The 13441-nt window shown below is 47.6% G+C and overlaps 1 protein-coding gene across 1 annotated transcript; it reads right to left on the bottom strand.

Moving 5' to 3' along the window:
• Nucleotides 1-5110: 5110 nt before the first annotated feature.
• Nucleotides 5111-13441, bottom strand: PSMD2 (proteasome 26S subunit ubiquitin receptor, non-ATPase 2). The gene is made up of 21 exons (XM_084231660.1): nucleotides 13277-13441; nucleotides 12785-12841; nucleotides 12278-12442; nucleotides 11400-11521; nucleotides 10992-11216; nucleotides 10575-10733; nucleotides 10287-10431; nucleotides 10055-10115; nucleotides 9667-9813; nucleotides 9407-9513; nucleotides 9108-9235; nucleotides 8818-8905; nucleotides 7768-7930; nucleotides 7545-7646; nucleotides 7212-7357; nucleotides 6906-6989; nucleotides 6516-6684; nucleotides 6332-6426; nucleotides 6006-6132; nucleotides 5460-5578; nucleotides 5111-5308 (listed from the first exon to the last, which is right to left on the bottom strand). Exons 1-21 carry the CDS (start codon nucleotides 13409-13411, stop codon nucleotides 5126-5128), a joined length of 2727 nt encoding a protein of 908 aa, XP_084087786.1. The 5' UTR covers nucleotides 13412-13441; the 3' UTR covers nucleotides 5111-5125.

Consider the following 13441-nt stretch of genomic DNA (forward strand, 5'->3'; position numbering starts at 1 on the left):
AGGTTCTGGGCATCCGAGGGCCTGGGGTTGGGAGGTGAGGGGTATCAACCTGGCTCCGCGGGGCCCAAGACCAACCAGACCGGAAATTCCAGGTCTCGCTGGCACCAGGCTCCCGGATCACAAACGGAGCTAGCAGCTCCGGCCGTGGTGTCCCCACCCCCCACCCGGGGACACCGGGTTCGGGGCCTGGCCTAGGGGCACACAAGACACGCCTGCCGCGAGTGGCTGCGGAGGCACCGCGCGGGGCCAGACGCGAGGCCCGCCGCCGCCCAAGAGAGGAGGCCAGGAAGGGCGGGAGTCGGGCAGCAAAAGGCCAGGCGGGCGGAGGCCGCAAAGGAGCCGGCTTCAAGCTAGAGGGTCTGCCCGGCGGGCGGGCGGGGCCGGGGGCTCCTCCCTGCCCGCCGCCGCCGCTCCCTCCCCTGCGCCCTCCCTGCGCAGCGCCGGCCAGTGCCAAAGAACAACGTGTCACTTCCCGGCGGCCGGGCCGCAACGGGGGGAGGGGGCGGCGGGTCGGGGCCACGGTGCCGGAGCCCGCGGGGCCTCCTCGGGCCGGGCCAAGGTGGCACTTCGCAGCCGGCGAACCCGGCGCCCTCCGAGCCCGCGGGGACCTCCTCTCCCCACCCCGCGCTCCCCCACCCCCACCCGGCTGCCGGGCCGGGCCAGGCCGAGCACACGTGGGCCGGGGATCGGGCCCCGGAGGGCCCGGGCCCGGGCTTGGGCAGTGGGGCCGGGGCGCCGGGGCGGCGGCGCAGGGTGGCCGGTCCCGGCCCGGATGGCGGCGGATGCGGGGGGAGGGGGTGGGGGGGCCGGGTCGGGCCCGGACATGGCGGCTTTACCTTCAGTCTCCTTCAGTCCGCGCGGCCGAGCCCCACGCAGCCGCACAGACGTAGTCCACAACCATTTCCGGCTCCCCGCACAGATCCCGCTCGGCGGCCACCGCTTCTCCGCAGGCGCAGCCAGCGCCCCCACGTGACCGGCGCAGAGGGCGGAGCCGCGCCGGGCGCCGCGGAGCACATGGGATTTGCCCCGCCTCGTCATGTGACCGCCTCTGCCCGCCCCCGTGTCCCCTCCCGAACTTTGGAACTCCCAGGCCGACCCCCCTCTGCGTCTCTGTTCCGTGGTTCTTTGGTTCATTCATACTTCGAGCAAGCATTTATTGAGTGCATAGTAAGTGCTAGGCCCAGCGCGGACTGCGCGCTCAGGAGTTACTTTGCGTGATGCACATACGCAAAGAAGTAAGAATTAAGCAGCCTTTGAAAATAAAGTTGATCATTGAAAACTGAATGCTACGCTTAGAAAATTGATACATTCTGGGCCTCCCTGGTGGCACAAGGGTTTGAGATGCAACCTATGAAGCTATCCGCAGCACGAGTTCGATCCCCCGGCTGGACAGGGAGCTACCCACATGGCGCAGCAGGCCTCTCCTGACTCGCCCGCTGCTCCCCTCAGCAGTGTATTTCAGCCATTCTGCCTGTTCTGTTCCCCACTCTGTCTCTGGTGAATCCTCTCACTCCCCACACCTCTGGCCTGTACCTCAGTTCTTGTATCCATAAATAAATAAATCCTTAAAAAAAAAAAAAAGAAAATCGATACATTCTAACAAGGGAATGCATATAAGTAGATTTGTCTTTTACAAAGATCAGTCACTCCCAGCAGGGAGGGACCAAAATCAATCATGGAAAGTCTAGAATAATGATGGGAGGAAGCAATTCCAAAACCCCTGCCCTGCGGCTAAAATATTTTGGACACCGTAAGGGGCTGTCTCAGAGTAAATCCAGGTATTCAGAATCAGCCGGAGCTTTAATCGAAACTTTGGTACTTACAGCTTGGCTGTATACCAGTTACCAATCTACTTACTATCTATTGTAAAATGGGAAAATCTGAAACCCAGCAGTCTGACTCCTCTGAGTGTTTAACCACGGTGCTTTCTTTCACAATAACACCCACTCTGCTGGAATGTGAGGACTAAAGAGTTAAGCGAAAGTGCTTAAAACAGTGTTTGGGTAATTAGCAAAGGCTCTCCCCACCCAGGTTCCCTCCGTGTGTACACACACAATCTCAGAAGTTAAGAAGATATTTCCTTAATAGATATGGCCTGCATGATCTCACTTAAATTTCACCATTTCCTACAACATAGAGGGGTACTTTTATTCCCGTTGTGTCCTGGAAGCTGAAAATCCAAAGAAAGGAGAGCAACGTAAAGGGGCCAGATTGGGAATGAAAATGGAGATCTAGTTTGTTTTCTGGGACATGCTATGACTATCACGTATGACTCCCTTTTCTACTCTCTTCATTCCTTTCTCCCTTAGCAGATGAGTAAGTAAAAATCAATTACTGCCTACAGGCCTATCTGTTCCTAACTCAGAAACCACTTTGAACTCCAGTCAGAGCAAGGTACTTAAAGACATCTCCACCTAATCACCCCACATATGAATGCCAAGATAGGAATTTGTCAGCTCTCCCTACTCAACACTAAGTCTTCCACCTCAACACCAAATATATTGTTGCTTATGTATTCTTTTTCAATAATAGTGCCCAACCTGAAAATCTAGGATCCACCTTACATTCCTTCCTATCTACATACTACATCTAATCAGACACCAAATTCTAGTGGTATTTGTATCAAAATGAAGTACTACTGATTTTATCTTTAAAAAAATCTTTCTTCTGCCTTTTCCCATCTCATTTTCACTGCCCTAGTTTAGGCATTCAATTCCTTCCCCTGGCCTCCAGTCTTCCAGGGCAAGCTTTCACTACCGAATAGCTGTTCATGTCGCTGTCTTCTCATTCATTGGTTGCACTGAGAGGTACTGTCAACTTTTTTTTTTTAGCCACAAAAGTAAGAAATTTATTTTCCGATAAGAAAGCCAGAAAAGCTGAGCAGAAAGGGGTCCCAAGAGGGTAGCCCTATCAAATTCTCAGAATAAAACTCTTCTAAACATGATTTGAGGGTCTCCCTGGTGGCCAGGGGGTTAAATATCAGAGTTAGCACCGCTGCAGCCTGAGTTCGATCCCCAGCCAGGGAGATAACCCACATATGGTGCAGTAGACCTCTCCTGTCTCGCCTGCTGCTCCCTTTAGCAGTGTATTTCAGCGGATCCGCCTGTTTCACTCCTCACTCCATCTCCTCTTACCACCACCCCCAGCACCTTTGGCCTATACCCCAGTTCTACGCATAAATTTTTTAAAAAATAAATAAATCTGATCTGAGCCTATCTCTTTTCCGTCTAGTCTGTGTTTCCTATCACACCTCTTCGTGGACCTATACACTTCACCAAAACAAAACTGCCATGGTTTCTGAAAATAGCTATTTTCCTGCTTTTGGTAAAAGTCTTTTCCGCTGAACAAACTTCATGTTCCTCCATTTCCTCAAAATCCTCCCACTTACCCAGGCATTTAGGTTCTATGTCAATGACACTGGGATAACCTGTTCATACTCCAGTTATGAGCACAATATATGTTATTTTCTTTCCCATCACATAAGCTTTTTGAAGAAAGGATTTTTCTCCTATCTTTGTATCCTCAGAACCTAGAATTTGGTTCAATGCAGTGAAAGGCTGAATGGCCAAATGTGAAAGGTTGAGTCACTATGAAAATTTTACTCTAAAGCATCATTGCTTTGGGAGAGAATTATCCTTTAATGTTGTTTACACATTACAGTTTACACATTACTAACTTATTTTAACATCAACACCACTGGAAATAAGGTAAAACAATTACCTCCCTATTACACAGGTGTTAACAGAGTCTCATCAGACACATTGATTTACTCAAATCCATAAGGGGTCCTATTAAAGGGGTTTCACAGGTCTGCTGACTCCCAAGTGCTTCCATTTTTTATACAGGTTTTACATAGCCTGCCAAATGATAAGAAAGATAACGAGATTCTCATTCCAAAGTTGCCACTTTTCCAAGACTTTGGACTATCGGAGGGTTTCACAGGGCTCCAAGGCTAGAGACAGACTAGTATAGTGACTAAGGCCATGGTCTTTACAATCAGATTCACTTAGATTCCATCCCCACCATTACTATATGACCTTGGGTAAGTTACTGAATCTCTCCAAACTTTATGTTCTTCACCAGAACGCAGGAATAACATCTCCTCTCAAAGATGTTGTGAGGTCTTAGATGAACAAGTCTTCCAACATGTATAGAAGATCTATAAAGTGCCAGTCACTTCAGAAGTTAAGCCAGCTAAGTGTTGGATAAGTGTTAGCTATGATTATCTGGCGGGGCCACATGTTCCCCATTGTATCCATGGAGGTCCAGGCCCTAATTGGCAGTGTAGCTATAGCCATACCAGTTCCAGCAGGAAGGGGTATTGCAGATCCCGTGATTACATTCCAGGAAGTAAGCCATCCTTCTCTCATTGCTATACTGAGGAAGGTAGGTCAAGCTTTCTCGCACCCTTCTACAAAGAGAACCCAGAAGTAGACGTTAACATGATCCAATCTCACAAATAGCAGCCTCCCAAGAGGGACAGATGGTCAGAGGAGGTTAAGATGTCGCTTTCATTCAGCAGCACAGAAGTCCAGTTAGAAAGTGGTGCTGACTCTGCTGCCTCTTAGAGCAGGGATCTGCCCAAAGTCAGGGAGTAATGAACTTGAAGTGTGTGTGCACCAACAGGGTGGAGGTAGGGTAGGGTGTATGCGTGTATAGGATCCACAGGGCATCTCAACATATGAATGGAAGGTTATTTTTAAGAGTTTGTACAAAAACTTGTGTATATATGCATCTCTCAGAAAGAAAATCCATTACATCTGTAGCTTTAAAGGATTCATGTCCCAAAACATGAACCACTGTTTTAAGATTAGGAAGGAGGGGAGAAAGAAAAGGGGCTTATTTCTTTCCATTCAGGGCAGACTCTGCTAGCCTTGACTCAAAATTCTTACTAGTTCCTCTCCCATCCATTACCTACCCACTCTAGGCTCCAGCCCCAATACCCTAGAAAAGAGACACAGAGGGACCTCGGGGATAAAGGTCTTTATTGAACAACAATTTTCTTACTCAGTAACAAAAGAATAAGAGGTAACAATTTCCCCAAAGATCTGGAGCAGTGTCTACCCCTGGCAGCTGGAAGCATGCCCCCCCCCCCCCCGACATACCAGCTGCAGTTCAGAGCCTTTTAGAGGTCATAGTTGGGGTTCTTTCGAAGGATAACAAAACCTTCCAAAATGGGAGTGACAGGAAGAAACTCCTCAGTGGCCAATTCTGCCCGCTCCCCGTGAGCCAACAGCACTGGCGTTGTGTGTGTCTGAAACCCTGTGATGGTCTTAGGTTTGCCGGCCTGGCCCACCACATCCACCGCCTGTAGGGTGAGAAAACTGAGATGAAGGAACTCTGGATGGGAGTGTAGCAGCATAACCCAGTGCCCATTCCAGTTCCAGAGAAGCAGATATATATACACTCTCCAAGTTATAGAATACAGCCTGAGCCCTCCCCGCTCCTCAATTTCTCACCTGGCCCACACGGACAGACACTGGCAAGGGCCGCAGTTCCTCATCGAATGTAACCAGCATGCGGGGCTGCATGGCAGCCACCAAACCATACAATACATAGTGTGATTTGCCTAGGATGACTGAAAGAACACAGGACATACATAGTCAGCGTCATCAGAGCAATTGAACCTTGGTATCCCGCTCTAGTCCTGACTCTGACCCCCTGGGTCAAACCCATACTTCTCTCCTCATATACCATACCACAAAGCAGGAATGGCTCTCCTGACCATGCCCACAGCCCTCAGGCTTGATAATCACTTTTTCCCAGTAATTCAGGAGCAGAAATAGGACTCAGATTTTCAACCTCAAAAGAAAGGCTCTTTGTACCAGTTCAAAAGTGTGGGAGACAGAAGTCTTGTGAAGCCCAGCCCATTCCCAAGAAACCTCAAGAACACAGAATGGTACAGAATTAACTCAGAGGCATGCTCTTAAATTACCAAGGTGGCTCTGGTAAGGGTGGAGACAGGGACCATGTGTCTCCATGTAAGATTTCTGACAGAAACTCACTGTTGCGGACATCCAGGAAAGAGACAAGCACAGTAAGCAGCCCAGCCACAGCCACTTGACTCATAAGCTGCCGGTCACTATGGTATGGGCAGAGGGTAAGTGTGCCCTTCCCTAAATGTGTCAGGCCCTAGAAAAAACATAAAAGTGAAGGTAGAGTCCCATCTGAAAAGACATCTCCTAACCTGGGCACGCAGAAATCCCTCAACTTGCTCACATCCTCCCTCCTGGTTGAACTCAAGGTCCCCTTCATGGCACTCAATGTCTCCCCTCCATCACCACAGATATTTCCCTTGACATATTCTACGGAGAAAGGTTCTGTTCTTTACCTGTGCCAAGCGCACCATGAAAAGATTGTTGGGATCCTTGGCATGGTACTGGGCTAACTGGCGCAGCATCGCAGCCAGGCGAGCATTATTGGTACCTAGAAATATTAAGCATTACAGAGGTTTATAAAAGGGACCTCAAACCTTCTTCCAAGCTGCTTGAGACCTTTTACTGACCAACACTCACCACTGCCCACCATGCCCATGGCAAAGATGGAGTTGTAGGAAACTTCTGGGTCAGCATCATGAGAGAATTTGCTTAAGGTATCGAGGATGTTGAGTCGTGGATTTGAAACAGAGATCAGAGCCAGTGCTAAAGGCACAGCCCGTCGGAGTGTAGGCTCCCCATATCTCAGCTGGTAATAAAAAAAAAATTATCACAAAAAGCAGCACAAATAATTTCAGTTATAGAAACAGACTGATGGATAAGAGGGGTCTGACTCAACTGCTATAGAAAGGGAACACAGAGCACACCAAAAAGATCATATGTCCATCAAGAAAACCCATTTGGAAAGTCTCCACTGGGAGAACTCCAGGCATCAAAACCAGCACGTTCCACACTTCGCATGATACTCACCAGATGGCCAAAGGTGCGTAGTGCCATCTCCGCACCTATCTCCTCTCCCATTGCAATAAGGGCAATCCCCAGCACAGCCACTCCCTGCAATGAAGAAGCAGCAGAATCCAGTGAGCTCAGAAAACAAAAAAGCTCACCCTTGACTCAAGTTCTAAGAAGAAAAAGCTATGCAATGGAATGCACCCAGTCTCATGCTATTTCAACACAAGGCAATACCCAAAGGGACACTAAAAGAAAGCCCTGCTCTCCTGCATGGCTATCTTTTCTCAGGTCCTCACTCAGAGAGTGCACAGCTGCCCACAGAACCTGATGTGCTCCCATGTCAGCAGGGGCTTCCTTCTTGTCCTTGTCCTTCTTTTCTTTCTTGTCTTTGTCTTCCTCCTTTTCCTTGGAGTCAAAGTGTTCACTACAAATGTGGAGCAGTTGCTGAACCTTCAGTACATTCCCAGAGCCTGGGGGCAGGGTGTAAGAGTAAAAAAGGACAGAATGAGAAGGCACCAAAGGAAAGCTTACTTTAGAAACAGGAGAAGCAAATGACTCTAACAAAGATCAGATGAGAAAGGAGAAACATCGACATAAAGGTCACCAAGAGAGATGTGCACAGTCCCTGGGGAAGCACAAAAGGAAAAGGACACAGACCTGCATAGGCACACACATCCACCAGTGTGTTGGCAAAACTGCGGAATGGTTCTGACACAACTTCCAGTGCAGCCAGGATTGCCTCAATGGCCTCACCCTTCCCTACAGGACAAATCCAAGGGGTCAGAAGATACTTGCTTCCATCCAATAGTCTGACACATAAACCCTCTGTTGTTTCCAGTTACTGCCAGTCTTCTACCCAAATGGGCAGCCATTCCCTCACCCAGGTGATTGAGGCCCAGTCCAAGAGGAAGCCAACGCGCATAAGTATCCTTGAGCTCAGTCTCTGACTTCTCCATGATCGTCTGAAGAATAGTGGAAGTGACATCTCCATTGCAGGATCCCACTGCTATCATTCCACAGGCTAGAGCTGTCACACCTGCCACCTAGAAATAAGAAAATCAGTACTATACATAGTCAGTTGTCAAAAGATTTATTAACCTATCTTCATTCTAAATAGTCAATTCTCAAGTCCACTGTAAGATACTCTAACCTAGGTAATGTTCCCTTTCTGACAGCAGGTTACAACAAGAGCAGCGACCATTTCACCAAATGCTTACTAGATGTCAGTCACTAAGCCACTTTACAGACTATAAATGTTTAATCCTCACAATCCCAAACAACAGGTTCTGCGTTAGTCTTAACTTATTGATGAGAAAAATGAAGCATAAAGAGAGAGAGTTATGCTCTTCTTGCTTCTGTGAACCTGACCATCATCCTAGTACCACTTGTTAACAGGATGGATGGTATTTGACCACATGTTGACCAATAAATTTTTTTCTCTCTCTCGCTCTATCTGTCTTTGTAAATAAATCTTTTATTTTTCATCCCTCCTATCCAAAAAAAGAAAAATACAGATGAGCTATGTATCTAACATCACATAGCTTACAAGCAGAGGTTGCAGGATTTGAACTAACATCTTTCTAACTAAACATACTTTTGTCCACCAAATTATATTTATTCATCACTAAAACTCTGCAATAAGTAAAAAAAAAATTAAGATTGGCTAATGACTGAAATACTGATTGAGAATCACCCAGCCCAAACTGGGCTAAGTTATTCCCTACTCTAGTTTGGGTACTTTTTCATGGATCCCAAGGGCTGGAACTTAATACCAAAATATTAGCTCTCTAGTCTCAAGACCACCTGAAACACAGAATGCCAATTCCAAGAGATTTCATGGAAATGATACCTCCCCGACTCTTTTTACGTTATCACAAAGAGTAGAAGGATACAGGGCTTCTCCCCAAAGCAATCAACAGCCTCTACTCACCTCCATACTAGACTTGGAATCTCCCATCACAGGCAGCAGCAGTGTTAAAACATCTTCGCGGTTAGAGCCAGCATAGGCCAGTCCTAGTCTAAAAGCCAGACAAGACAGTCGCCCAAAAGCAGGACATGGAAGGGACAAGAAGAGAATTGGTTATGCATTTGTCCTTCCAACAGTCACCAAAAGCCAAATACTCAACAGGGTATAGTGGTAGTTCTAGGTTAAAGGGGCCCACTTCCTGTTTTCACAGAGCATACAGGCTAGGAACTACTATGAGAACTAAGAAGCCTTACCCAAAGATGGAACCAAGTCTCATAGTGTTGCTGTTGTGGAGAACATAGTCTGAGAGCAATGCCAGAGCTGGGTCACACTCATTCCGGACCCCTGAGTTCACGATGCCACAGGCCAGGAGGGCTCCTGACTACAAAATGCGAACAGATTTTTTTTGCAAGCTACTCCATCTTCTTTATCCCAAAGGATGCAACATAAGACTCACTGTACCACCCAACTTAACTGGAGTTAAAAAAAACAGTGAAAGGGAGGTCCTCTGGGAGGTAGGATGTTCCCATTGGTGGACTGTGCCCAGACCAACCTTGATGTAGTCCTCAGACGAGTACAGGTATTTGTCAATCTGGGTGAGGCCACCATCCACATCCCACAGCAGAATCATGCCAAGGGATGCAGCTGCACTCAACATTCCTAAACCAAGGAAAAACCTATCAGTCTTAAATGCTCTATCCTGACAAAACCACTAGCGAGCTGCACCACAGACCCCTTGTCAGCTAACTTATGAACGTAGGAAAACAAGACTGACTAAAGCAACACAAAAATAAGATAGGAACAGAATTATACCATGGTCCTTATTCTTGTAAAGCCATTTGTTGCCATCATCAGTCAGCAGCTTATCCTGGCCAAAGGCTGCATTCACAAAGCCATTCACAAAAGAGGAGGCCAGGTTCATGCGGGCAGAGTCCACTTGAGAGCCACTGCCCCCAAACCCTGCAGAAGAAGAAAGGAAAGAAAGTTGGGCATAGAGTAGGGCAAAAAAGGAACCCTGCATGGCGTCTGGTTCTGAGTTGGCCCCTTAGGATCCCCTATCTGTGCCCCCAAGTGACCTGAAGAAAGGGTACCTGGACATCCTGACTATCGGATAAGAATGTTGGGCCAAACCATCACTCCCAATACAAGGGGCATAATTAAAAATTCTACAAGCCCCACATACATAGAGATGGCTACTCACGGTTGTTCTCTAGATGGGTTTTATAGATGTCATCAGGTACCTTGGGCTCCATGATGTCCAGCTGAGAAGAAGTCAGAGGGTCACAAGTGCTCACCCCCTCCTCCCCTAGCTGTCCCTTCTGCTATCCCACTGAATGGTAACTCTAGCCAAGGAGAGTTTAGTGAGAAATATAGTCAGGGAAGAAAATGCCAGGTAGAATCACAGCCAAGAAGTTTTAATGGCAAAGTCTCACCTCCCGAGCTAAAGCCAAGAAGTTGCTATTGAGCTGCACATTGGACATGATCTCTGTCAGGTCCTCATATTCCTCCACATCTTCACTCAGCTCAAGAAATACCCCATGCCGGCCGAGCATGAATGCCATCTGTTTTTGTACTACCCTGTGAAAGAGAGCCATGACATCTGCTAAGCCTCCATTCGCTGAGGGCACAGAAAAGCCCCCGACACTACAAATCCCAGCTCTTCATGCAAACATCCCATCCATGAGCTTATGTCTTCCTCTGCCAATTCATCTTCTACATACACATCCTTGCAGGAAGTGAAGATGTCTTCTACCAGTTCCATGTCATTGAGCATCAATGCCAATCTCAGAGCTTCAGGGAAGCGACTGAACTTTCGGAACACACCCAAGGCACAACGCAGTAGGGCAGAGTTCTCAGGTTCAGGCACGTAATTCACACAACTACAAAGGTAAAAATAATAACGTAATTAGAATATCCCAGACATTCACTTAGTCCACTTAATTCACTTACCCAAAATAAGTATTGAAGTACTGGCATACTATATACCAAGCAGTACACTAGCTGGTGAAACTGATAAGGAGACATGATGTATCTGACCTCAAGAAGCTCACAGGCATCAAAAGCTTAACTGAGAGAACAGTCACAATGAAGAGAAAAGAAGGTAGGCCTCATATATATTCCCTATCATGCTTACTCACCTAGTGAGATAGAGGCAGACCTTTGCATATGCATTCTCATCGATGTCCTTCTCCAGCATATCCACCTGCTCAATTTCCATGAGTAGATCACATGCCTCGTGCTCAGCATTATGGGCCATGTTGTAGGGGACAATCTCCTTTACCAGGGTCAGCAGTGGCTCCCGCTGTGTCTTCTCTGCATCATCCAGCTCCTGCCACTCCTTAGCCACTTCTCCTGCCAGATGCCTACAAATAGGCCCAGACATTTAGGGGAGCACAACTTCATGGGAAACACTTCCCTATGGTTCAAGGAATTCAGTCTCTGGGAAATTCAATATAGTGGTACAGCAAGACAGACAATACTCCAAGAGAGAACTCAGAATTCTATTTCGGAAGCCCTTTCAGATGCCCAAGAAGAAAGGACCTTACCTGACATACTCATGACCCCACGATGCCAATTCCTCCTGGGAACCCACTAGCCGATACTTGAGACACTCACGCTCCCCACTCATGGTCATGGCCAAAACAGAGATGATGTCAGCAGCAAAACGCTATAAAGAAACCAGTCCTATTAAGTCAAACCCAGGGTGAGGGGAGTGTGACATTATGCAATCAAGACCACTGTCACTAACCCCAAAGCTAAGTGTTAACTAAACACCAGTTGCTATACTAGAAATTTACATGTAAGCTAAACCCCATGACAACCTAAGATAAGTGTTGCTATCCCCCTTTTAAACCAACATATGTGAAGGGGAGAGAGGAGAATAATCACAGACTCTTAATTTTATACCAACTGAAATAATAAACTATCAAAAGGTTTTGAGCACAAAAGACTCAACCAAGATAGATCTTAATAGCTGCAATGTGAAAGACAAGCTGTGCACAAGAGGTCAAGGACAAAAGGGAAAAGGACAATTAGGAGGCTGCTGCAATAGTACCTACAGGTGAGAATCAAAGATTTCTGGAATAGGTAGCAAAGTGATTGAATTGAGTCTATATTTTAGAGATAAAACAAATGAATACCCACAAGATATAAAAGGAAGAGAAAAGTTAATGTTAGACCAAAGTTAAAAATAGACCACAATAATGAGGCCCCATGGTTCAACACAAATGACAGAAACAGTGTCTTCTGAAAATTCGATCCTATTGTTAGCTTTCATGTGAGTATTTTGACTGTGACAAGCTCTGTTCAACAAGCTTAGAACTCAGGTCTAATGGGTTTCCTCTGATTCATCAAGAACCCCCTAAAGGTCTAGATGAAAAGGTATTCCTAAACTAAGCCTCCAGTAGTTTCTGAATTAGTTTACCTTATTTTCTCCAGGGGCCATGTTCTCATAGATTTCCTTCAGTTTGCCATAGTGTGGACGCAGAAATTTGAGAGGCTTGGGAACTGAAGTCATGGACGTTGTAGAAGAACGAATCTGCCTTCGCAGTTCCTCCAGGGCTGGTCGGTACAGAGATGTGTCTTTCTCCTGATCAGGACATGTTAAGGCTCAGACAAAAAGAAGTCACATCCTTCAAGTCATCATAGAGATACTTAACTAACATCTAAGAAATAACTACCTGTGGCTTATTCAGCTGTGATTCCCCAATTCCCTGCACACTGCCTGATACAAAGACAAATGACCCCAATAAGAGTACAATAACAGCTTTTTCATCAGAGAAGCTACAAAATCTTTCAAGTATCTTTTGTTACTCTCCCTTTTAAAACATTGACTCTAAAATACAGTCCCTCTTTCCCTGTATACCTCACATAGCACCCCAAAATGGTATAGAGCAAGTATGTATCCATTCCTGTTAACATCATGACTCACCCCCAGTCGTTCCACGAGCATCTCCAGTTCATCCTGAAGTTGTTTGTCCTCCTCAGACTGGAGGGTTGGAGGGAATAAGCTCATCAAGACAAAAAATCCCACACATCCTCCTCCCACTCTGTGACAGGTAGGGAGTGGGCCTGCATCCTCAAGAGGGACCATGTGGACAAGGAAGGAGAGCAAGAGCAGGAAAGGGGAGACCCAGTGGGAAGGCAGGCAGGCTTAAATGCGACTCTTAAAAGTGGGGGTGACAATGTCCTGCCAGGGTCCACCTAGGGACGCAGTAGGCAAAAGTTGGTGGGGGCAGCGGAGGTGACAGCGCGGGGAAGGGAGAATCGAAGGACAGAAAGGTGGGAGCCAGAAGCCCCAAGGGTCACCCCATTTGCCCTCTCGCCGGCGCGGCTATGCAGTTAGCAGTCCGGCCCGAGGCCTGTGGAGCCGCCGTGACTCAGCCCGCGGCCTCCGCCGCCGGCTCTCGGGGTCGCGCCTCACCAGCTCCTGCTCTTTGTCCTTGTCCCCGGGCTCTCGCCGCTCTTTGCCGCTCGATTTCTCGTCTCCCCCGCCCGGGACCGAGGCTGGGGGCTGCTGGGGTTGCACCGGCGCCTTGTCGCGGCCGCCTTCCTCCATCTCGGCCGCCACTGCCGGTGGGCTGCGCGC

The sequence above is a fragment of the Talpa europaea genome (assembly GCF_964194135.1).
Source record: "Talpa europaea genome assembly, chromosome: 4".
In the NCBI taxonomy this organism is placed as follows: Eukaryota; Metazoa; Chordata; class Mammalia; order Eulipotyphla; family Talpidae; genus Talpa; species Talpa europaea.